General features: G+C 41.7%; 1 protein-coding gene across 5 annotated transcripts in view; it reads right to left on the bottom strand.

The window, feature by feature from the left end:
• The window catches only part of NYAP2 (neuronal tyrosine-phosphorylated phosphoinositide-3-kinase adaptor 2), a 130,409-nt gene that overhangs the window by 44,010 nt on the left and 60,080 nt on the right, over positions 1-26,319 (bottom strand). For 3 of the 5 annotated variants that reach the window (XM_027900469.1, XM_027900466.1, XM_027900468.1), the window contains exons 5-6: positions 11,582-11,635; positions 6,939-8,036 (exon numbers count right to left, since the gene is read on the bottom strand). In XM_027900469.1, coding sequence (XP_027756270.1) covers positions 6,939-8,036; positions 11,582-11,635 — 1,152 coding nt within the window. The remainder of the gene's footprint in view (positions 1-6,938; positions 8,037-11,581; positions 11,636-26,319) is intronic. The other 2 variants (XM_027900470.1, XM_027900471.1) reach the window with 1 other exon arrangement.

Here is a 26,319-nt window from a genome sequence, read left to right as displayed (position 1 = left end):
CTGTTTCCAGAAAAACCTGAGCAATTATTTATGAAATTATGTCTTCTTCAATGCTTCTGTATATCATCACAACCCCAGGAGGACTTGATTTCCTGATAAGCCTAAATTGCTGAATTAGAAGAGGAGACAATGTCATGGTACCAATTAGCAAAAGTATTGCATGTAATCTCAAAAAGCTTGTTTGCTATTTTAATAACTGCGTCTAACAAAGACATTCCTTCGTCTTAAAGATGGAGGGAACATCCCACCACCAGCGACTCGAACGACTGAAAGCCCTCAAATTACACGTGCTGGCTTTTGTGTGAAAGCAGCAAGGCAACAAACACTTAACGTGCATTTCAGCCGAGGAACAGGTGCCTGTTGATTTACCCTCTGAAAACAAGTTCTCAAACCCGACATTATCCTTGATGCCAAGAAAGAATGGGATTACTGGTGTGCAGTGCAAAATGGGGCAGTAGTGGTGTAGCCACAGCACGGCATTAGCACCCAGGGATGTGCAAGCTGCCATGGGGCTGCTGTGAATGCCTTCCCACTTTTCCTCCTGGTACTTTTGCTGTGTAGCTCACTCCTTCTCACTTAGAGCAAACCTGGGTGAAATGTTGATTTCACAATCAACATTTTGTGGAGCTTAGCTAAAAGACCTCACTGTCAAATTGTGATTTTTTCTTTCCAGTTATTTCCCCGTGGTTGTTAATTGGGGAATACATGTCAGATTCAAGAAGAGCCTCTAGCAGGCCAGGCTAGAGGATCCAAACCAAAATATTTAGTCCAGAGTGCACCTCCTCTCACTAGGGATCCAAGGGCTACTGGTGAAAAGCAATAGCAGGCATGGCTGAAGTAGCAGTCAATACCATTCAGTGGCAAAATGAAAGTCGCTTTCTTCCCAAAAACTTGGCTCCTGAAGGATGCTGACCACGTTTGGTCATCCCCATGTGTACACTTATATCATGTTCAGTGAAGGGCACAGCTGTAGACACCTAACTCATAGAAGCAGGCCAGGCAGCTCACGAACTTTGCAGGTGAGGGTGTACACAGCTCTTGCCCTGAATATGCACTCACTGGTGAGCACCTGAAGAAAGCACTTCTGATGCTACAACCCCTTACTCACTTCTATCTTGACAGGTAGTAACTGATGGGCAATGACAGAGCCTTCTTTAGGTTTGGCTAAATGCAACTAGCTGTGGTAAGATCATATCCTTGCAGTGGCGAAAGCCTGTAATTCTCTTCAATGCTGGTGTTCTCTTACCTTTTCCTCTGGCACTTTCCCCTACTCCCACTAAGTGTTTGCTTTCAGACCGACTTTCAGGACTGTCAAATGAGACGTGACTGCTGTGATCATCTCATTTAGCCCCACGCGTATCACGGCTCATCAGATTACAAAAGCTAACTTCTAGGGAAATGGCTGCTTCTCCTGCATGGAGAAGTCAGCACACCTTTGGCTCAAAGGTTCAGGATTAACTTCAGTTATGCAGTATTATTCCTGAAAAGCTGCTGCTATTTGGTTGGACTGAACTCGGTGTTCACACCACATGCTGTCGATAGCTACAATGCCAAAAAGGGATGGAGAAGGAGGCTGACATCTCCCTAGATAAAAACACGGAAAAAATATTAACCTAGAGGTTAGAAATTATGTAGGCATTCAAATTTTAGTCTCTAGTACTGCCTCAGCTGTGCAGTAGTTGGGCAATGTATGCAGTGAAATACCCATAATGGTTTTTCTGGCCAGCCTAGTCTTGCAGGCAAGCTCTTCCTCTTCAGAATACCAGAGGCTGAGCAGAAATGCAAATGAGAAAGCAGGTATACAATGGAATCCCAAGTTCACCCTCCTTAGGCCAGCATTTCTCATCTGAACTCTGTTAAAAATGCATAAACTGAAATCCTGCCCTGTCTGTGTCCCTCATCCTGGGCTTAATGCACAAAAGTAGAGGTTATATGGGCCCACATGGAGTGCATTTTCACCTGATGCATTTCTCAAAATCTCTTTTCCAACATACTGTTCTATCTAATAAGAAATCTGAAGCTTCTTTAGGATCACAGAATGGCCTGAGTTGGAAGGTACCTTAAAGACCATCTAATTGTAACTTCCCTGCCATGGACAGGGATATCATTCACTAGATCAGGTTGCTCAGGTCTCATCCCATTCAGAGGAGGGACATCCACAATTTCTTTGGGCTTTCTTGCTTCCTGGAAAGCAGCGCCATTAAACAAAAACAAAGCAAAACAAACCAAACAACACCCTCCCCAAAACAAAAACTATACCAAACCAACCAACCAAAAAAAGGAAAATTTCCCATTCTAAGTCTCAGCTGCCTGAAATCAGCCTGAGCTCCTTTGTAGCAAGTGAGCCACTTCAGCACCCCTCCCCTCCCACATTATTTGACAGGTTTAGATTCCTAATTCAGTGTGTACCAGCCAGGAACAGGAAATCTTAATAATTATGCCAATTTTCAATCACTTTAACTGATTTTTCAAAGTAGCACATTTACAAACTTCCTCCCTATATGTAACTAGAAGTTGAAGAATAAAACAAATAAAAAAGAATAAAAGCCAAAGCAGCTCCAAAGTCTTGCAGAGCAGCTTAGGAAAAAAAAACAACCCACCAGCTGCTCTGTGTCTTGTGTCTTGATCCTGCACCTCATGCACAGGCACAGTCAGGGCACACAGCTGAGGTACCTATTCTGATGTGCAGTTAGGATGAATATTTGCAATATTTGCTCAAAACTGGCATGAAGTTCCCAGGAAACCATGACGAAACTGAAGCCTTAAAAAAAAAAAAAAAAAAAGGAAAAAAGGAAACAACAAATGCACAAAAAGAAAGGCTGATCCTAACGACTGTTTACAAGAGCATCTCACACAGAGAGACTTGAAGCCACACACAGCCTTAAAGCCAACGCAGTGCAGATGCACAGCAGCTTCTCTGCTGTGCTCTTCAGGCTGTGGGTATGCCTTAGGCACATGACTCTAGCGCTGTGTTATCATGGAGCACAGCGTGTTTCTATGCTGCAGAAAAGGCAGAAGCAGCAAACACAGCTGCAGAAAACCCCAAGACCATTCCCTCCCTCTCCCTCCACAGTTTTCCCTCTTTACAGGAGGACACACGTAACACAGGCACTCAGTGTTCACAGCAACAACAAAGGGAAATGTGTCATTCAGCACAGGTGGACTGAGTGGTCACACCTAAACACCTTCCAGCTGCATCAGAAGCATCAGAAAAGGACACACTGCAGCCCCCCGAGGACACCTGGCAGTGTTGGAACCCTTTAAATGGTTTCCCTCTAACCTTTGAGGACTGAAGTTATATTTCACAGGGGTCAACCAAGTGTTAGGGCACACAATGTTGTCCCACATAAAAGCAAGAAGGGTGAAGGAACTGTCAGTGACAATTAATAATATCTGTCCTTTCCATCCTTTCACGTTTTTCATGCCCTACACCTTTCTTCAGTTTTCTGTAGGGCTCTCTCCATCTCTCTGCCTTTCTTTTTTATCATCTTGCACCATTTTTTTTTTTTTTCATTTCTTATTAGGCCTTACAATTTACTTCTCTTTGTTCTTTTCTCCCCACTTTCATAATTGTGCTGTAATGCATATTTAAGATGCTAAGAGCACACAAGAGGATTTTTAGGAGAACACAGCACAATAAATGAGATGCTCATAAAATCAAGACTCGCACATCACAGCAGCAGCCAGTGGTGCTGAGTGTGTTCAGCAACATGTCTGGAAACTCATATCCTCAGAAAATGTGGCCCTGAGGTGGCATCCCATTTGACCCCAATGATTTGTCCCAATTTCTCCCTAATGCAAAAGAACTCTAAAGAAATAAAACGAAGGGGAAGAAAAAGGGAAAAGTAGCAGAATAGTGAATAAAATAATACAGAAACACTAAAAGGACAGCTTTGCCTGTATATTAGAGCTGTTGACTGGAAGTAATTTTTGTACAGTCCCATCTCCTTAAAAAAAAACAAACACCACAATAAAAAATGCTACAAATTAAAAGCCAGCAAATACACTTGGAGTTTGGACTCAGATGCCAAACTTTCACAAAGTCAGTTGTACAAACAATAAAGATGAGAGAATTATCTCTGTAACTGCTGCAATATTTTCCAAATGCACTCAGCTGAACACAAAATTTATTTTTGTGCTTTAATACTAGCATATGGTAGTGGGAGCTTTAGACAAGTCACAGAGGGTTGGGTTTTGGAGGATTCAATGAGAAAATTGCTTGAGATGTGGTCAGAGTAATTTTATATTTTAGAGGCAAATATTCTTAATTTTGTGTGTGTTCATTATCCTCTAGATTCTGGAAATCTTTCTGTCTGCTGAGAGAAAATTACACTGACATGACAATTATAAATTCATGGCAGTCCCAGTTAGTCCTACTCTATGTATTTGCTCTCCCACTGCTTAAAAAACATAACCCAGAATGGTATGAATGCCTTGGGCTGCCAGTGTGATCTGCAGGAGGAAGGTTTCATTAACATATTGTATGAATAGTCCAGCCTCCCCTGCTATCACAATGTATAATCATGACATGTAAATGTGACAATCTGGTCAAACGTTATGTCCAAATCCTCCAATTTAGATTCTTTATGGCGGATCATTTCAAGATATGAAATGTTAGACCTGCATGTCTTTTCTATAAATCCTGGAGTGTCTTCTACCTCTGTAATATCTGAAGACAAACCTGGTTCTTGCTCAGGGCAGTAATCCCACAGGATTAGGCCATACTGTAAATACCAGACAAATTACAATCGGATTAGGTGGGCAGTCTGTTCATTTACTCAACACAGCTGCACTCCAGAGTCTTTTCACCACTTGTGCCTATTTATAGCACAAACGTGTTTTTCTTAAAGTAAATGAGCACAGTTTCCATTTCATATCTCTGCTGTCTTACCATTTGTAACTGATAAGAAGCACATTTCTACTTCCTAAGGAGCAAACAGAATGTTCCTTGAGAGGCCAAGAAAGCTGCTCTTGGTACAGATCTGCAGGGCAAGGTTTAGTCTAAATTTATTAGCCCCTTGAAAGGTTTGCATTTAATTTCAGTGAAGGGAAATACAGAAAACATCTTTCTGGAGGTAGATATGAGACAGCAGCACAGATATGCTGAACTTTCCCAGGACTTCCCTTGGTGCAGGAGTTTCTACAGGTTCCAAACCTGCTTACACTGGTGAGCATAAAACCTTCTTATACAGCTCACCGTGTAGATCTGGTGTAGCACAGGGTTTACAGGGGATTTCTGCTCACTTCTGAATAAGAAGCATGGTTTATAATGTTCGATATTACCTGCACTTTGCCAAAATCTAACGCTTCACTGAAATTATTTAAAAATGTCACATCACATCCCTCCCAACTGTTCCCAATTACAAGAATCATCTTGCCTTTTAGATACAAACTTGCTCCCATCCAGCACACAAATCTGGCATTACTGAATTTTTACTACTGCAATCAATTAATGAAACCCATGGAGCTGAGACTTTCATAAAACAGGATTAATGGTTGCAGGCCACGAAAATACTAAAGCCAAATTGAGCAAACTGCTATGCCAAGTAGTATTCTCAGTATCTTGCTAAGTCCATTCTTACCTCCACGTTCTGATTTCAGAGTCATTGTTTCTCTGCCATGGAAACCCAGAGGGGGTGTTCTTTTGAACCCCCTGAGCTTGTCCCAAAGTGATGTGACCACACTGTGATAAGTAATGTAAGTGAAGGGCACAAACACAACCTGAAAGGCAGTGTGGGATTCACTTCTCTTCAGTAGTGATACGGCAGCCTGGAAATCAGAGTACCTTCCTTTATCAGGTATAACCTAAAGTAGCTTATCATATCATATTTAATACATTAGAGCTGCCAAATAGGCATAATATAGTACCTACACAAACATGAGATCAGCTGTTCTCCTGAGAGGGTTTTTCCTTCAGGCAGGTGACAAGATTTCAAAGTCATGACTGACTTCAGACACTGTCTTTGGCAACACTGAATAGGAACATTTTTGGCAACAGCAAAACGGTTTCAAGGTCCTGCATTCACACACACGTGGGACTCCTGTTTGATATCATTATGAGCTTCCACATTTCACGAGCTCAGAAGTGCACATGTTGTAAACCTGAATGCGTGTGGGGCAGCGATTCTATGGCATAGCATATGACAAGTCAATATTTGGCTTAAGGTTTTCCTGCACAGTTTCCTCCTGTGCTTTTTTTTCCTCTGTGTGTGGGTTTATAGGCTATGTGTGTTATAGATAATGTTGGTTTTCAGATCAATTCACAGCACAACCTCCCAACCAGTCCCACTAGCCCAGCGGAACGAGATACTCTGAGTCACAGCACAGAAGGAGGCAGTGGGAAGGAGAGGAATTGGTTTACAAAGAATCACAGAATCATTTAGGTTGGAAGAGACCTCCAAGGCCATCAACTCCAGCCTTTGACCAAGGTTTAACTGAAGTTAAGCTAGTACCTCTGGTTGGCATCATACTTGCCAGGATCACTGGTCAAGTTAAGGGTGATCACAGAATCTTTGCAAAAAAACAACCAACCAACCAAACAAACAAGTACTGTTTGCTTATTTTGCTACAAACTGCTTGGACAATGCCTGTGTCTTAGCAACCATCAAGAAGGGAAAGATGTGCCATGGCAGAAAGATCTCAACTCACACAGAAACATTATATTTGTGGGAAATTAATGAAAACTGATTTCTTTTGCAAGACCAAGTCATGAACTGTACTTCTGTAGTGCAGTAGGCATACTTAAAACCTTAAAAATATAACAATATGAAGACTAAAGCAATTTTGACAATAATAGTTTTTCTTCTTGTTACAAGAAATTTATTTAAGGAATTCAGACTTCTGAGAGATCTAATTTTGAAAGCACTTGATTTACTAAAATACAGTGAAAGATATATTGTAAAAAGAAGAATGAGTTAAAAATCACATCAAGGACTTACTTTCTGCAGGCTCCTTAGATCTTCTGCCACTGGAGGACTTCCTCAGGAGGCTTCGTCCTGAGGTGAAGAGGCTGGTTAGTTCCTCCAGAGGACTGGTGGGTGTCCGAGAACGGGAACCGCTCTGACAGGATGACCCGTAGGTACTGACAGAGGCATTTACCATCTTTCCTCCTTCTTGCAACGTGTTTCTGGCTGTAGAATGAGGCACTGATGGAGAGCTTCTTGAGAGACTTCCTGAATGTACAGAGTCATAAGGTGGAGGTCTTTTGAGGCTTAAGGGGGTAAGAGACCTACCCATACTGACAGGAGAAGGTGAGGCAGAGTGACTTTTAGGATAACCATGTGGAGACTGTGTTCTGTATAAGGTAGAAGGATGAGGAGGTGAGGAGGTGTGCCCAGGGGTGCTAGTTCCATGAGATACTGTCTGGTCTTTCTCCAGTTTTTGATGGCCTGGTGTATGAGGCGGCAGTGAAGATGGAGAAGCTCCAGGTTGTTGTTTGATGTAAGACACATTTTCTAGAACGGGAAGCTTTGTGACCTCTAGTGGAGTTAGAGGAGACTCGTCAGAATTTGGGGAACACTGCACTGGCGCTGGTGGGAACACCAGCAGTGGAGGTCTGTGAGAAAGCAGATTTGGAAATGGCGGGGGTATATCACAAAGCAAGCCCTTGGGAGTAGATGGCACTGAAGACTTGGTGAAATCTAGGTCAGGCACTGTGGGAGTAGCACACTGAGAAGAACAAGTGTGGTGATCATATTCACATTGACATTTTGAATCTTGGCCTACATCATCAAATATAGGGTATTTCATCTCCTCGTAGACGGCTTCACTTTGATCATCCTCATCTTTTTTGAAGTCTCTGAGAATATTCCCAACCATTTCAATATAAACAGGCTCTTCTTCCTCTGTGTCTGGAGCAGGACTGCTGACCTGCGATAAAGAGGCATCCCTAGTGAGTGTTGTCTTCATAGGGCCATGCTTTTTGATATACGTTTCATCAAAAGATGTGCTTAGTTGAGTGTTTGGATTTCGTTTCGGCTTAGGAGGTGGAATCTTCTTTGTGTATTCATCGCTGTGAGGTCTTGGTTTGGCTGACACTGAAAACAGAACAAAATATAAACTAATCAGAAGCATGTAACACTTTGTCGACCATAAAATCTCCATTTAGGTGTCAGAATTCTGGAAAGAATTCCCTGGAACCAGCTTGTTATTGGGTTTCTCTGGTATTACATCAGTAGAACATTTTAAAAATAAACCTCTATTCAAAACACCCCTAGAGTTACCCCAGAACGCTCTCATGCTCCAGTAGTCAGTGAGCACTTCCCTTCCTCCGAGACATCTGTTCTTTCCCAAACTCTTTGGGACAGGGGACTTTCCATTTTTAAATATTATGCTTTTCAAATATCACTGCGGGCTTTTAAAGATCCGAAGAGGCGCTAAAGACGTAACATTTAGTTTCAAAATTAACTCCTTTTGGCTCCAAGAGAACGATTAAGATCCTGAACATTCAATCTGGAATGACAGTGATGTAACTGCAGTGACACAGTGATGAAGCAAGACCTTTTTATTTATAGTAACTTCTTGCATAAAGCGCAACAATTCTCTCAGCACTGACCGAGAAAGGAAACACTCATACACAAACTGCAAAATCTGCTGTTGAGATAATCCTAATAATTTATCTGAAATCTATCCTATCATTAACAAGATTTCAGTGAAGTCAAGGAGGAACAAAATATCTCACAGATTCAAATCCTTTCCACACAGGTTATTTATAAGAACCTTGTCTTTGAAACTATAAATCAAAACATTGTGATGAAATTGATTTGAAATGAGAGGTCAAGGGTTCCTTAGAAATTATCCTGCATGAATTAAACAATAAAGAAACTCGGGGAAATTGCATTTTGTTCACTTTGCATAAAGAGCTAATAAAGTATCTCATTAAATGCTAGGGTTAATAAAATGTCTCATTAAATGTTTAGGTGAAGTCAGTTTTTATGCAAAGCAGAATCAACAAACTTATCCAGAAACAAAATTTACCACATACACTAAACTTTGTTTATATTCCTATAAGGCAATTAATACCTCATTGCCAAGTTTCTCAATTAAAAAACCAAAACATACAACCCCCCCCAAAAACCCTATACTACAGGCCAGTTCTGAATGGCAGCTTTCCCACCTTTCCAAACTTTGCTGCTCCTTGCAGTTCACTGCTACAAACCTGTCACTGTGAACTCAGTGCTCAGAGAAATAATAAATAATAAATAATGAATAACCTCTGTTCAATTCCCACAAGGCATAGCAGCAGAGGGAGATGATAAACAAGTTTTGTTTAGGAATATGAAGCTGCAAATGTATGCTTGTGTACATACATGAAGTAATGAGACCACTTTTTGTCAGCAACATTTCTTTAAGCTAAACATACAACTAAGGTAGAACAAAGCAAAAGGAAAAAGAAATCTTACCAGAAAAAAACCCCAACACTCAAAAAATTATATTATGCTTTCATGATGATTCTAATTAATGTGTTCCACTTTGCAGCAGGCTAGGGACATGCAAAAGCTACCACAGATAAGAGTGTTTGGTAGCTTGATAATTTTTCACTGTGTGGATATATCCTAATGCATTTTAAATTTGTCTTTTTAATTAACCCAAATTAATTTTCTTGAATGTATTAGGCTAGACTTTTGGGAATGAGATGTAGGCTACCAGAATCATTTGGGCTTTGAAGAAAATATTACTCCTGATGTATTTGACAATACTAGCAGATCTTTCTTGCTGTGCTTCCAGCTAAATTACTATTTCCTTTCTGTTTAGTCTGTCATTTGTAAATTATATTTGTATATATTCTACTGACATAAACTTGATCTCAATCCTTTCTCCACACCTCTCTTAATCTGATTTATAGCCCTGTCAAAAGCAATCTTATTCAGATTGCTGTCACTAAAACGAAGAGACAGTCGATGAGACCGGCACAAACTGTCTGATCATTTGTGAACATGTTGCACGTGACCTGAACTCTGTTTTAGCTACATCTGAAAATTGTACACAGTGGATTCTCCCAGTCTTCAGTTCCCTGTGCTTCATGCTCCTTAATGAATACCTGAGACAGAAACATTTCCTGATCCTCTGATTCCTCAAACCCCTGTTCTGTGTGCTGGTTTCCAGGTCTTCTGTGCCACAGGCACCACACTGGGAACGTGCTCTGTCTCACAGCCACATCCCCCCTCTTTCATCTCTTTATCTGCAGAGATGTTAATGATGGACAAATAATCAAAATATGAGATGTTCTTGTGCCAGTGGTCATTCAAGGATAGTGTTAGCTGATATTTGTATCAAAAAAACAGCCAAAAGTAGCTACAAGTGCTGTGTTTTCAAACAAATTGCTAGAAAAAGCATATTTTCCTCTTCCCTACTTCCATTTTCACAGTTTTTATCCAACTGATGAGGTTCTGCCACACAGTCTAAACCTGTCCTTAGGTGCTGAATTTTGCATATACAACATTCACAGGTTATTACATTACAAATGAGCAAATGAGAAATGTCAAGGGAAAATGATTGACATTCTGCCATCTAGTCTTGTATTTTTGCATGGATTGAAATCAAGTACCAAGTGACACACAGAGCCTCATCTGCCATTGCATGATATGTAGCATTAGCCTAAAATATCTTGGTGACATTATCAACAAAAAGGTCAAGTGACCCAATCTCGCTGTATAAGACAGAGTAAAACATGACAGGGTGATTTACTTTCCATTTTCTTTCTAAAGCATTTTTCCTCTGCCATAGTTAATTTTATTAAACCATCTATTTCCAGGAGGTGGTGTGTTACCGAGATCTTTTTCCTTCCTTGACAAATTAGACTTTTCAAATTACAATTTTAAACTAAATGCTTGAATTATTTTATAAACCTTAAAAGGTAAAAAGGTATCTACCTCCTATATATTGCACAAAGCATGAACTGTAAGGCTTCCTAGAGAAATTACACAGGTAAATGAATATATAACAAAGGAATCATTTTATCGTGACTGGGAGCAGAGGAACTGCTCAAAATCTACCGTGAACTCCCCTTGGATGCAGGGGGACATTCAGGAGGCAAACAGAATTAGCTTTAAGAAGCTAATGATGCAAGACATTTCAGTTTATTTAACAAAGGTTTCTACTCTGAAACAGGGCTCCACAGCAAGGGCTGAATTCTACAGCACACCTTAAAATGGAACATGGATCATGAACTGCCGCTCCAGTCTGGAAAAAACAGAGAAAAACCCAGGAATCCTGCAGCTAAACAGAGCTGTGCAAAGCTAATGAAAGGAGCAGGGAGCATTTGTGCAGTTCCTGTGTTACCAACATTTGGCAGAGATAGATGTGCATGAATGCAGAAGCCCTGGCAAGATCCCATACCCCATGAAAGGAGATCATTTGGCAATCTCGAGAGAGGAACAGGCAAGATTGCTTGAAGTACTTGACATTTCTCAGGCAGAAAAAGCATTCAGTGCTGCTGGGAGCATAAACTCCTATGAAAAGCAAACCATGCTGACATACTGGTGGTACACATAACTGTTGTAATTGTCTGCCCTAAACAGGGAGTAATTAAGTGCCTTTCAACATGGATTACTATGTCCTTGGTGTAATTGTTGCCAGTAACCTGTGTTGAAACTCTGCCCCTCATACATCAGCAGACATGGGTCCTGATCCAAACCTAGTGGAAGAAATGAAAGTGAGAACTATTTCTTTCCGTGCCAGGTGCAGCTTCCCCTAAACATCCATCTCAAAGCGCTTCTATTGCAGAGACACACAAACACAAGTGACCACCAGGCCTGTGAGGAGTTTGAGAGACAGGAGGTGCTCAGAGGAAGAAAATTCACTCAGCATCTGCTCCGTGGTCCTCTGCCCTCACAGGAGCTGCCCCAGCTGTGGGAGCTTGGAATGCTGTGCTAGCAGCCCCTCGTTTGCATCAGAACCATCCAATCTACCAGAACTGGTAAACTGGAGACGCAACAATCCTTGCAAACAGCAGCAAACTTCGCAGAGTTTATGCAGCTCGGCCAGGAACTCTCCGTGCTTAGCAGTGCCCTACTACCAAGCAATTACCCAGCTCTAACAAACCTCAAGCAAAACAAGAGATGTAGGCTCTAGTAACTTCAGTTCTTGTCTCCAAGCAAGTAGCACAGTGCCTAAAATAGCCTCGCAGAAGCCCTACCGAGAATATGACATTTTTTGAAACGAGATATATGTAGCGCAAAGGTTACGCGTAGCTTTCAGACATGCCCAGATAATCTGCCTTTCAAAGTTAATTTTGGAAATACAAAAATGCTTCTGGTATTATCCTTCTGGAGTATTTTTTTTTTTTTCCACTCTTTAAGGAGAGACAAATACGGAAATGTGTTGTCGTATTGTTGTTTATTGTTTGCTCGCCGTGTAAGGAATGAGTGAAAACATCTAAAAAATTAAAATTAATTTTGTAATTGTCCTTTGGGTGTTTTTCAGCTTTTAAATTTCACAGAACAATATGATGAATTGTGCTGTTCACTGTAAATAACAGAATAAACAGAAGTAACAGGAAAATTCTTCCCTTCCAATTTCTACAAGAGGCTATAGGATTCAAATTATTTCTAAATGAATGAAATGAATTGGGCCCTAAAAATTTTTAAATTTCTTAAAAATGTGACTCTAAATGCTGAAGGAATTAATCTGATTGTATTTTAAGGGGTACCTCTATCAAAAAGAGCCTCCAGGAGTGAAAGGAAATAGAATTTCATTAATTAAACCCTGAACATGCTGGATACTGAATCCCAGATACACAGATTCTGATTTACATCAAATAATTCAACGGAGGAAATCCAGCTCCAAGGTAGTACAGAGCCTATATGTATATATATGTGTATGCAAGTTAAAGACTGAGTAACCCCACTGGCTCTAATGAAATGAACTGCTTGTTCAAAGTTGCACATGATTTTAAAGTGCATTTGTGCACCAGTGCTTATATTGGGTTGGATTTCATTATCCCTGTAGATGAAGTTTGAATATTCTTAGCGAAACTGAATTTAAAAAGGCACAGTCCTCTGAACTGTGCAAAAGATTGGCACTCAGGAGACCTGAGTTTAATTCATCTCTTCGTCACAGGCCACAGGGCCTCGCCTGTCATTTTACCCCTTAATGTTGCCTTTCGCTATCTATCTTTTGCCAGTTAAGGTTCAAAGGTTTTTTAACACAAGGTTTTTATTTTTAATTTATTTGGTTATATCAAAACTTGCACAGTGCTTCCTATCACTGGAAAGCAACAGCAGAAAACTAAAGCAAATTTAAATGTAGTTATTGGAGGCATGCAGTGTTGGACATGCATCTTTTCTTCTCCAAGGAATATCTGAAGGCAAATGTTCACATGCTGTGAAAAGCCAGAAAATATGCACACAAAAATGCACCTTAGTAAATGATTATAGAAACATCATCACTAGATTGAAGTAACGTCACAGACTGTCTCTCTGTCACAAAAATAAAAACAAACTGGCTTTCAAAACAACACTGTTCTCATGGACACAAGGCCTTTCCCTGCAGGTTACCTCTTCCTTTCCTAAGAGATGCTCTAAAAGAGGGAGAGCACATGCAAGGAAAAAAAAGAGCCATCTGATTGATTCAACTAGGTAATAGGTGGTTTCAGCACAATGATTTCATGCAGTACATATTTCTTCTCCACTCCTGAATCTATTAGCTCTTACTGGAAACAATTTGGGCATTTAAAGATGACAAAATTATACTTAAAATGAAAGGACTAAAAGTCAGTGTCATAAAATAATACTGACATGCTTCTTGTATGTCTCAAGGCTATGATTAAGGAGACTTCCTCAAAAGTACTCAGGTCCCTTTATTTTGGCTACAACTTCTTTTGGCTTTTAAAATGATTGATTTCTTCTCTAATTCAAAGTGGTGGAAAGCGAGTGGCTTTGGGAGCGATCTTCCAGAATTAAACATCAGTACAGCAGAGAGCAGAATTGGGCCCTGCAGTTAAATCTAGTTCTGCACTACTCCAACGATTCAGCTACTGCAGCTGATAAGTGCCGTGGCTGAAGACACTGTGCTGCCAGATTCAGTTCAGGGCTGTGAATCTGGGCCACAAAACTGAACTCTCAGCCCCAACCCCACCGCTCCTGACACGCTCTGTATGCCAAGGTTGCCAAACCTGCCTGGGATTCCCAAAATCCAGCCCAGGGCATTAACTCCCCTGCTGCCAGTGCCTCCTCCCAGCACAGCAGGGGCTGCCAGTCCCTTGTTCTGAAGCAGCAAGACAAGGGCAGACCCAGAGGTGCCAGGATGCATCAAAACCACTGGATTATCAGCATGCTGCAGGGAGTCCCTCCCCAAACTGCCACGTTCCAGAACAGGTTGGCTTCCAGGTTTTCTGCTCCACAGACCTCCACTTCTCTATGTATCCACCTGGCACACTGAAACCTGCTTATGAGCCTTTCCTACAGTGAAAAGTTCTTCAAAAAACTTAAAAAAATTAAAGTAACTCTCTGTCTGGATGCCCAGCCTCATGCTCTCACATATTTTGAACTTCACATCCCAGTTCTTTTAAAGAATGAGTAATTGATGTCCCTGATTTTTCCAGATAACAAAGGCAAAGAAAAAAAGAAAAGAGTATTTGAGGAATAATTACAAATTATTTGCAATCAAGCTGTTCTGCACTATTCACTGAGGCTAAAAGTTATTGTCAGTCAGCATAGCTCTGGAAAGGCAGAAAAAGCAAGACTTTGGATAAGTAAGAAAAGAATAGTCAATTTGAATCATCTTCCTTTTACAGGAAAACTGATGAGCTGAGTGCAAAGGGAGGCAAACAAAAATCTCACAGTAACTTCTTATAGGTCACTCTCTGAGTATCCATCCAGAAAAATATCCTTGAACTAATATGCCCAGACATAAAGGGCCAGGATCTATGGCATTACAGGGGTATAAGTTATGGTAGTTCCAGCGGAAGCATCTCTGAGGAGGGAGCAGTGGGAGGATGACTGGAGAAGGATCCTCAAGGATCCTCACACCACCCACACATGCAATGAGTATTTTCAAAGTGCTGGTTCATTCTGTTTCAGACAGCCTGAAGTCTGCACTATGCAAATCAGATTTTGCAAAAGGTTTAACAGTGACAATAAAATTTTTTTTTAACTCTATATACTCTGAAGGAATTCTCGATATAGAAAGGCAATTGTCATGGAAACTTATCTGCCACAAGTATCATTAATGAAAAGTGTGCAAACAGAATTACTGAGTCATGCTTGCAGAGAAATTAATTTACAAAGTGTATGTGCTTGGGTTTTTTTGGTGGCTCTACTGCAGGAACACGTACAGAGCTGGAACACTGAAGAGTTACCTGTGGTCACAATAGAGTACAATGGAAGAGCCACAGATCAGCAACATGATTAAGCCCTTCCTGTTTATAGCAGCATTTATGGAACCTTAACTGTCACCTTGGGAGACAGTTTGGTGTTTTACTGTAAACTGACTGCTATTGCTCTACTCTTGCAGCTCCCCACAAACTGACTAGGTTTCAGAAGGAGAACGATGGGTGACTTCAGCCCCCACCACCTCCCAACTCAGAATCTTTGCTGTGGTGCAGTTCTCACAGAGCTGTCACAGCATTTAGCTGCCCCTTCTCCCTCTCTGCAGCTTCACTGTAGCTACTCCCTGAACATCACACAGAAGATGGTGAGGCTCTGCACTTTCTACAGGCTGTGCCGTGGGATGATTGCAAGTGCAATAGCATTTCTGTTGACTTGTAAGAAGAAAATATCTCCCTTCTCTTCAGAAAAGGATGCTTCTGAGTATGTGTAAAGAGCTAAGTCCCATCAGCAGGTGCCTTAGACGCCTATGTCACATGAGCGTGGTACGTAGAGGACACCGCTATGATACCAGAAAGCCTTTGAGGGCTGAGCTGCTTATTCCCACGTTACCTGCTGCCCAAAGGGCACTGAAGATCTCAGTGGTATCACCTGGCAGTGCTCATGTAAACAAAGGCAGACTCCAGTCAACGCCACAGGAGCAACCCTGCTATCGATTACCAGCTACCGTAGCCGAGGGCGATGATGTGGGAAATCGTTTGCTGAACTTTCGTGAACTTCTTGGAGAAGGCATTGGTACACGGAAGGCTCTCTGACCCAGTGCTCGTAGAGACACTGAACAAAACTGATCTCTGCAAGAGTTCCTGGCTCTGGGGAGGATTTCTAAAACGGGGAGATGCACCCAAATAGTGAACTCCAAAATTATTTCCCGGGGAAATGGTAAAGAAGGAAATAAAGCTAGAGAAAGAGCAAATGCTTAATGAAACATTAAGTTTAACTCAACTCCTTTTTTTATCTAGAAAAATAGTCTGTATTCGTTTCCTTGATTTAATTGTTGTTTTGGTTCACAAGCAACTAGACCAGAACTCTAGCAGTTGCTATATGCAAAGACTTGAATAATTTATCCAGAGTTATGGGACTCTTCATTTTTCAGATCCACAGCTATGCTCATCTTCTACTTACAGCTACAATAAGTAGGTCAAATGCATTATTTGCTTATATAAGTAACAATCTGTTTGCTGAGCTTCTAAAATAATTGCAGCCAATTAAACGAAGCTGGCAGACCTACCAAGGCAGTGCTGTGTTGTGCAGAACACTGAGCTCTTGAGGACTTCAACACGAGGTTTGCTGTGTCCAACTATTCCACAGCCACGGCGGCTCCACACAGGCCCCTGTGCATCCTTGGCATCTCCCACCAGCAAAAAGGAACCAGCAGAACTCACAAACCCCCTCTCCCCCAGAAGTTTTCTGGGATTTTTGCAATTCTTTCTTTTTGGCTGTTTGTATACTGAGCCTCTTGCTGACTGACACATCCAGCAGGCCCTTCTTTCCATCACTGAGCTCACATTTCAAAACACAGCACAGGGTTGACGGCCGGGGTCAGATGAGTCACCACAGCAGGAGCAACGGAGAAAGCAAAAGAGCAGCAAGGAACAAGAGTTCATCTAAAGGGGCACTCTTTCTTCTGCCACAAGGTGACCCTGCAGAAGCAGTTCCTGCAGGTTGTTACTGAGCATCTTTTGGGCAAATATGATGATAGCTGGGGTGGACAGAGCGCTACCAGAGCAGCTTACAGGCAGGCAGCAGTGCCTAGAGATGTAACACTAGCAGCACTACGGTCAGAGGCTGAATGATATGAAACACTCACAGTAATCAGCTCTAGGAAAAATGCCTCACAGCTATGAATTTTACTTCCATCTCCATAGGGTTGAATCCTCTCTCCTCCTCAACTCTAAATAAAGTGTTGACAAAATTATAGACAAGCCACACATTATCAGCTGCCTCCACTTGGAGCTTCTCTGTGTGCCTGGCATCTATCATTTCTTCCTGCATTTATTTGCAGAGTGGTGTAGTGAAACTAGTAGAGCCTGTAATGGTGTTCATCTACAGGGGTCATGCAGCTGAGCCTCATCACCATAAATTCACCTGGTATGGCTGCAGTGTACAGCACCATTTTGACAGTGTTTTGCACAGTTCCAGACAAGCTTTAGGAAGGCCACCTCCTGCTTCAAATGCCAGGCTTGACCTCATTGTTCCACCTGAGAAGCGAGATGGAGGGTGAAACGGCAAAGATGGAGCACAAAAAGGAACAGCCTGTTTACAACCTGTTTCATTTTGCTGTTGTTCAGAAGCAAAGCTCTTTGCAGGAATTCAACCACACCACTGAGGCACAGTCTGTGGTAGAGCACAGCTCAGAACAGCCTGAGCTCTGAGGTGAGTTGTTGCCTACCATCTCATGGGACTATCTGTTCTGTAAAGCCACGGCATTCAGCATTTCACAGGTCTGGATCATAATAGCAGCTCTGATTATGCCATCCTTATTCACGGTTTGCAGCATCAGTGATACCATCAGGAGGATGGGAAAGGGAACTCGAGCAGTTCCTATGCTCAGTAGCTGTTTGAAGCCTTGGTTTCCACAGTGACTGCCCTGAGTTCACAAATGAAACCCTGCCAGATGTGCAGAATTTCACATTAGCAAGGGCAGTATTTTTCACATATTTCCTTCTCTACTTCTTCCTACAGGGCTGCTCACAAAAGCATTGACACACGTCCCATCAGCTCAAGTTTTGAATGTGAGCAGAAACACTCCGACCATAAGCTGATCGCAAACTATTTCACTAAACAAAGCCTTTGTCACTATCCCTGTGTTATAAAGGAGGAATCTGTGACACTGAGAGCCAAGTGAAATGCTCAAGATCACCTGTGCCAGTGGTGAGAGCTGTGAAGAGCCCGTTCCTCCACGTACACCCCTGGGAGGTGATGGTTAGTATTACTTACAGAAGTCTTCATTTGCCATGACAACCCAAAGGTTATACTGCTCCCAACACATCTGAGTTTTTCCAAGCATGTTTATGCTCAGAGAGTGCTGTACTTGCAGTTCTGCTTTTGTTTTACTGTTAAGCATAAGAGGAGCTAGAATCCTCCAATTGTTGCTGCAAGATGGTTGAATTTGAAGGCAGAGTATTATTTATGATTATTTGTGATTATCTCAGAGAGATGATGGAAGACATGGCGAATATTATACCACTGCACTGGAAAGAGATATTAAGCTATGCCTCTTGCTGATGTCAACTACTGCATGCTTTGACTTATTTAGACAGCCATATCCAAACCTCCCCTCACCCTGAACTAGCAGCCAGCTGCAAATCCCATGAACTTTGGGGGTACGTGTTTCTTGTTTGACATGCCAGAAGCTAGGCCATTAAAATTAGCCCCAAAATTGTGTGCTTAGTTTTACTTTTTCCCCCCCTCACGCGTCCATGAAAAGCCCAGGCTGATACGCTGTGACCTCCAGGCAAGTTGATGGCACTGCAAAAAAGGAAGCTGTGCTCTGCTGAGCTGTCACTGCTGTGCACATTATCCCAACATAGCACCGTTTGCATGTGGATGGACGGAAAAGCATGAAGTGCCAGACACAGTTGTGGCATGTCAGGCATATGTTGCCTGATGTCACCCAATATTAAGCCAAGTGGAAGAGATGAAAGCAGCAAACCAGCGCACCAACCAAGGCTGCTGTATTCAAACAGTCATTAGAAAGAAATTACCAACAAAACAGAGGTTAGCCATGACAGGATCTCACCTGGAGCTAGACTTGAATCTCTTGGGATGTGATTCTGTAAGCACTGTGCACGCCCAGTAAAGCCAGCGTGAGTGTAACCTGCATAAACCTCTGGGCACAAAATAGTTTGAGAGCTCAGTCATGCATCACTCCATAAGGATTCGTCTCATTTGACTGTTTAAGTGAGAACAAAATTAGGGCACCAGTTAAAAGCAAGGTAAGACAAAGAGATGGAAATCCAATGTATTTGCCATAGAACAAAGAGTACTGCTGTTTTGTGGTTTTTCCTTTAATTCCAAATGAGTTTTGCAGACATCTCTATTATAATAGACCAGCTCTGAGAGTAAACAGAGGCTCTAGGATTTCAGTCTGATCCCTCAAGCCCTTACTCATTTGTCCACAATGCCTTTAACAGACAATGCCAAAGACAGTATGCAAAACAGAAGAGCATTCTCAAATTGTTATGTTTGTAGTTTCACAAGCATTTCATTTTACTTAACAAATTGTGATGGGCTGTCAAAACAAGGCAAGAGAATTAACCTGGATTTCTCCTCCCCTCCCCTCCTGGCCTTCACTTCAGAGCCATTCAGTGAAGCAAAATCATGCAAGAATCTAGAGATTCATAGTATTTCAGCTCACAGGTGGAAATGCTGAGAAGGTCCAGTATTATGGTTCCCTGAGGTATAAACAAAATAAAAAATGAAACAGAGTCACAAATAAGATGACTTACAGTGTCCTGCTGATAATGAATGGATTTATTGACACTATAACCTTACAGGTACATAGGGGCTGTCTGCTGAGGCTGCAAATTAACCATGTAGTGAACAAGACCACCCTCATGATAGCTTCCTACCGAGACTCTCTCTTCTTTGTGGTCTTTCTGGCAAAGATTATTGATTCAGACACCTCAAAGAGCACATCTGAAGTACTTCCTCGGCCAAGTTGGCTCTAAAAGCAGCCTAGTGACCCTCATATGACGTGAAACCTGTGCTTATACTCTATTCTAGATCCCAGGTGACTGCATGAATAAGTGGTTCACATTTCCTTGCCTTGTTGGTGTGTCCAGAGACTACAGTGCTCCTATACAGCCAGCAGACTTCAGGCTGGCAGCAGCCTGAGGAAATCTCCTGTACAGCATGTCTGCATTACACCCAACACTGCTTTTAGGTCTGAGGTGGTTTTGCTAACTCAGGGCAATGATGTGCATTCACCAGCACAGTTTGGGCCTGGGGTTGTGATCAGGCTTATAAACTCTCCCGAGCCCTGATGCTCTGGGGTACAGAGTGCAGAAAAGCCCACAAGCTCACAGCAGGAGTCTCAGGTGTTTAGCAGGGCTTGCTGGCCTTGGCTTAGGGCAGGCAGCTCCTCCTGGACAGGTTGCATTTGCAGCCAATCGGGTAAATCAGCACAACACTCCCCGAATTTGCATTATTTAGGCATTTCTGTTATCAAGAACATCACAGCTTCCATTGCCCTTGAAAGCAGAGCAATAGCTGTACCCCAGGGGGGGCTGCACATTTAATTTTGTGCTTTTTTACACAGGTGCAGCGTCTCTCAACAAATGAGCAACATCCTATTGTGAAAAGACAGAGGTGGAATAAATACGGCAACTTTGTTAAATTAAGAAGAATAAAAAAAAAAAATTACACTGAATGCACAGGATAGACTAGCAGAACACAGCTAAAGTACCAACTGCCAAGTCCTGGGCACTATGCAATTCCCGAGTGGGCAACTAGAGCTTCGTGTCTTTTACCACTGCATGGTCTATTTTCTGTTCAATGCTTGCAGCTTCCATTAACGTTAATGAGTTTGCATATGTGCCTTGAGGGTAAGAACATATTCCCTCTGTGGCTTCAAAACCTGTTTATAAATCCCTCCAAAATCACATTGTGCTCATTGCTGCACACAGAAAGATATTATGAAAACTATAGGAACTGCTGTTTTCATTTCCTCTCCCCTTGCCCTCCCTTATCTGAGGGACCAGAAAACAGACCTGAAATGATGAACAGCTGAAGAGGGTGGTACCTGCAGGAAAGTAACCCAGCTCTGAGAGCTGCAGTCTGAGAAAACCAGCTCGCTGCAGGGAGGCCCAAACTGAAATCTCGGCAAAAGCAGAGAAAACCAAATCTCAAAGCACTGAAAAGCTAGCACCACCATCATCCCAAAATGCAAAGCCTTTGAAAATCTCTAAGCTATTAAACGACAGAAAACAGATCAAAATCTTTGCCATGTCCAACCTGCTGGAATGCAGGTCAGTGGGAACAAGCTGCTTCAGCAACCAAAGCGGCCAAGCACAGAGCAGAAGCACTGCTGGGCAGGGTCCCAAAGCACAGTCAGGCCAGCAGTGTCCCCCACCCTCCCAATCCCTGCAGTAGCATGGAAGCTGAGAGGCAGGGCAGGGCAAAAGGTTCTATTAGGGGCTGCATGGCTCTAACACTGCTGAGGGCATCCTTGTGACGTCTGGACACAGAGAACACCTTTCCAGAGTCATGTACGATAACAGAGCCGGCTCCACCTCACTCTACTGACAACAGGGTCTGTGATTTCCGACACTGTCTTTGAGTTTTCCCTCCATCATTGCCAGATGCTTTCTCCCAATGTGTACAGTTTCAAGTCAAGCTCTCTCAACCCTCACAGGCTGCAAGACGTACATTGCAGTGTACAAAAAATAACTGGCAAGGCAGCACTGAGATCAAGAATCAGATTAAGGGATGTGAAGGAAAGCAGACATTGCTTTGCAGGTGGCTCAGTACCAGCTTGCATTATACCTATATAGCTCACGTGAACACTAGCTGCTGCTTCCCACGGGGCAAAACACTGTGCTCAAAACACAGTGCAGGCTGGAGGAAAGAGGAAAATGATCTAAAAAGCATGCAGTGCACAACATGCAAACACTCAGGCCTCTCAGGCACAATGCAGCTCCAGCTCAGCACCTCAGGGGAGGATGGCTTGGAGGCCAGACCTCAGGAGGCAGCACAACCTGTCCTGCCACACACAGCCTGCCCTTCCCCTGTTCCTACATCCACACCCCCAGTTATATTATATTATATTATATAAATACATTATTCACCAAGGTAAGAAATAAAAGGAAATCAGCGCTATGCAAAACGAGTAAAAGTGCGAAATTCTTTTACTCCAAGCACTGCTCAACGAGAGCAGCAAAAGTTCAAGTTTACAATGAAGAGCCACCAGTCTAGCTGACAGAAAACTAGATTTATGAGAGAGACCAGCTGGTCTGCAACCCCAGTTACAGCTACCTTAATTGCTTTTCTCCAGAGGAAAATTTTCCTTTACAAGTTGCCCACCTTTAGGAATTGCTGAGCCCACTGCATGGGCTTAGAAGGCAGCAGCAAGAGGGATATCTTCTTCCACATGACACTTGGGAGGAAAATACCAGACAAACTGTGTGGGATCACAAGGTGGGTCCCCTGCAAGTATTTTCCCATATTGGAGGTATATTTCCCCTTGGCTCCGCCAGAGCCAAAATTACAACAATGAAAATAATTTTTAAAAATGCTACTCTGAGTTTCAATTTGCATTTGTGTGCACATTTGTATGTACATACAACTTGAATTTTCATTATACTTGTGTAAATCATGTATACATAAATTAAATTATATAACATATGCTTTATGTGCATTTATTTATATAAAGTAGTCCTCCGTATTACTAAGCAGAATTTTAACAAAACATTAACTTTCAAAATGCAATCCACTTATACTTCCTAATTTATGTTTGTACTGCAGCAGATCTGTAAACCTTTCCTGTGGACATGCAGTGATCATATCAAAAACACTGCTTGAGGCTGGTTACATTGGCCAATTATACTGTTTTATTACTTCCTTTTTTCTGTAAGATTGGGCACCGAAAACACATCAATTAATTACGCTCCTGCTTTTTCTCAATAAAGAGCCTTTCAGGAACAAGATTAGATATGCCTTCCACGCTGAAATGTAATTTTAAATTACCCTTTTCAGTTCGCTTCTCGCTTCCAGTGTGTGATGTATGGGGCACAGCTCCATTTGTTTGCTGTTCCTACCGGAGTTTGAAAACTCTGGAGGAAAGACAACCCACATTTTTAAAAACAACTTTCTAGAAATCTGTCACGGAGGAGAAATGTGCTGGGTGGAAGGCGTTCAGTGGGTGCACATGAGAGGGAGCCAGGGGAGTAAAAAGTGGAATATTAAAGCCCAGGAAGGGACACAAAGCACGGAAACACAGCAGCAAAGGCAAGTTAAGGTCTTGAGGCTGGAGAGGGCTCTTTCAGGCAGAGCCAAGGCAGGCTGGGATGAAACACAGAAACCAAGGTGTTATCCCCCTGCTGCACAATGAGACAGGGTTAATATGGGCCACTGCAACTTAAAAGATTCTCACACTCCCACAAATATGGAAGCAAGAGCATTTGCGGGAAAAGTGTACAGGACTGGTGTGGGCGTTACAGATGCCGTTTGTGCTTCAGGAGGAAAAGAAGTCTCTCAAGCTCATGACCAGATTTTTTTCTGTCCCTTCTTCAGTAAAGTCAGGCATATTCAGACCAATCTAATATTGTGGCAGTTATTATGATGGGATGAATGCAATATTTTGACTTCACCATGATGTGAAAAAGAATCAAATTTACTATCAATAACTATTTTGTTGTTGTTTTTTTTTTCTATAAACAGGATCATTATCAAAAAGTAAAAAATAAACATGTTTAATAAAAATGAGCGGTGAGACTGTCCCTGGTTGTCTAGGAAATGCAGTAAATTACTTTTCAAAGTAGCCACAGGATCAGACAATAGACATTATAGTCTGAATTACTCTGTAATGCCATAAAAAAAAAAATGGAGCTGGGAATAATTTTGTGACAACTCCTTTGTAGAGATTCCACAGTAGTTGATGGAGAAACAATAGGGGTTTCATCATTATTTTCCATAGTTCCTGGAAAAGCTGTAGCCATTCAGCCTGCAAATACCACATGTACATGCAAATGTGTGAGACACATGCACACACAAATATTTGGGTACAATATGGACAGCAGTGACTGAAAGTTAAACCTGTGTGTTCTTCGACTTGAGCTTTCAAAGACCTCCCAAGGAGAACGTGAATATTATATGCTATGGACTATCTCACCTGAAACTGGAAAGATTCTGCTACATAGAAAAAAACATAACCTTTGCTCACCAAAAAAAAAAAAAAAAAAAAAAAAAAAAAAAAAAAAAAAAAAAAAAAAAAAAAAAAAAAAAAAAAAAAAAAAAAAAAAAAAAAAAAAAAAAAAAAAAAAAAAAAAAAAAAAAAAAAAAAAAAAAAAGGCAGAATCTGAGTTTCATTAGATTCTCTAAGCTAGCCACAATTTCAGATACTAAATTTGCTAGGAGTTCATTTTAGAGCAACAGTAACAATTTCATACTTGGTGTCAAAGCTTGTTTAATATTTGTATCAATCAGTAGCGCAGATATGAACTTTGACTGTCATCTGGTTCTGCTCATCTTTAGATGTTCTCATCAATGTATGACCATAGTCTTTATATAAACATTCCTATGCTGGCCAGATGACTGTGAAAATTCTTTCATCAAAACAACGTTACATTGGAGTGCACAGGTGATAACAAAGCCTCTCCTAGTGACAGCAAAACATTTCAGAAATCCAGCCTGTTCATCCAAACACCATATTGTACCACCCCTGAGTATATCTCAGTCTTAAAGATTTGTCTGCTTACTTCAAAAATAGCCCCACAATCTGATTTTTCTGTGTATTAAACCCTTCAGTGAAACCCCTGTAAACAAAGACACAGAACCAGGGCAGACATTCTGAACATGAAAACAACAGCGTGACACTTCAAAATCTCCAGGAACATCATCATTTTAGCCTAAAAGCACCCACTGTTGCTCCACATACAAAGCAGCAGAATGAATACATTACAAGTCATATATTAAGCATCACAGAGATTCTCAGTGTTCCATGAAGGCATTGAGTCACACTAAAAGGTAACATTTAGGTATTATCTTTTATGCTAATGATGGAGTATTACTCATTCATCAGCTCTTTCCAGAGATCTTGCTATGAATATTCAGCTCTTGATTACAATAACGAATCCCAGGCACTCTGCAAAGCTTAGCAATGTGGTGTAGTAGTACCACTGTCACACAGATTAACCAAAGGGAACATGGCTACAGTACCACGCATGTCACTCAGAACCACCCAGTGATGGGACAGATCAAACTCAACCTGCACTTCATGGAGGATTCAAAGTAGCTTTAGGAACAGAAATGTCCATCAACTTCAAAATCTGAAATCTGTCAGGAGGGACATGGGAACATATTCTTTCCTTCCTTGGACTCAAATATCAAGAAGTCTGTGCCATACATTTTCCTTGTGCATTAAGTTAAAGAATTGAAAGGCTTCCTGATATGAAAATTTAAATCTGTCTGTGGTTCAAATCTGAATCGTTTCTATGAACACTTTGGTCCAGTGAAATTCTGGTAAACTGTTTTTATTAAGGACAGCTACTTAATGCTTGCATTTGTCGTGTTAGTCTGCAGTGGAGTGGACACAGTGGTCCCTGTAGAGGACAAGCTATGGAAGTAATGGTAAATGTCACATGCAAAACAACTACCAACAGCATAAATAAATCCACAGTTCTGTTCAGCGTTTGCATTCAACCTCACAACCATAGACTTATGAGCCACCAGTTGAATAACACATTCATTTGCAACTTTGCTATAACTGACGACTTTTTGAAATCAGATTTGCTTAAAAGGGGTCATAACACGGATATAGATAAGAAGTGTTTCTGGTCACACCACCAAACAAAAGGGATATGCAGTAAGAGCACCACATCCTGCACAGGATGTCACAACTGACACTAACACAGCAGTGGGAAAGACCAGCACTGATCAAAACCATTCACACCGTGAAACAGAGTATCCTGATCGCTCCTAGGAGGGAGTAGAGCTGGTCCTGCTGCTGCACAGAATGCATTTCCAGCATAGAAGAAAGGAAGGAGAGGATACCTACAGCATTAGCTCATCTTTAGCAGTTCAGAGTAAGGAAGCAATATCTCTATTCCACCCATTTGTTAATTTTCTCCTGAATGCTGTACTGGCTGAAAAGTGACTGGGAGGAATGGAAAGAGAAAATGTAGACTCAGACACAAACAGAAGCTTTGGGCAATACATTATATCATCCTGGGTACAATTTTTACTGTTGGATGATATTCCCTTGCTGTGGAGTTTCAGGACCATGCAGTATCCTTTTCAACAATTTCTGTTCTTCACTCCTTTGTTAAGGAGGACC

Source organism: Empidonax traillii, unplaced genomic scaffold, assembly GCF_003031625.1.
Source record: "Empidonax traillii isolate 1590-97213 ecotype Southwest subspecies unplaced genomic scaffold, ASM303162v1 scaffold732:size314962, whole genome shotgun sequence".
NCBI lineage: Eukaryota > Metazoa > Chordata > Aves > Passeriformes > Tyrannidae > Empidonax > Empidonax traillii.
This window is presented reverse-complemented; position numbering and strand designations above follow the sequence as displayed.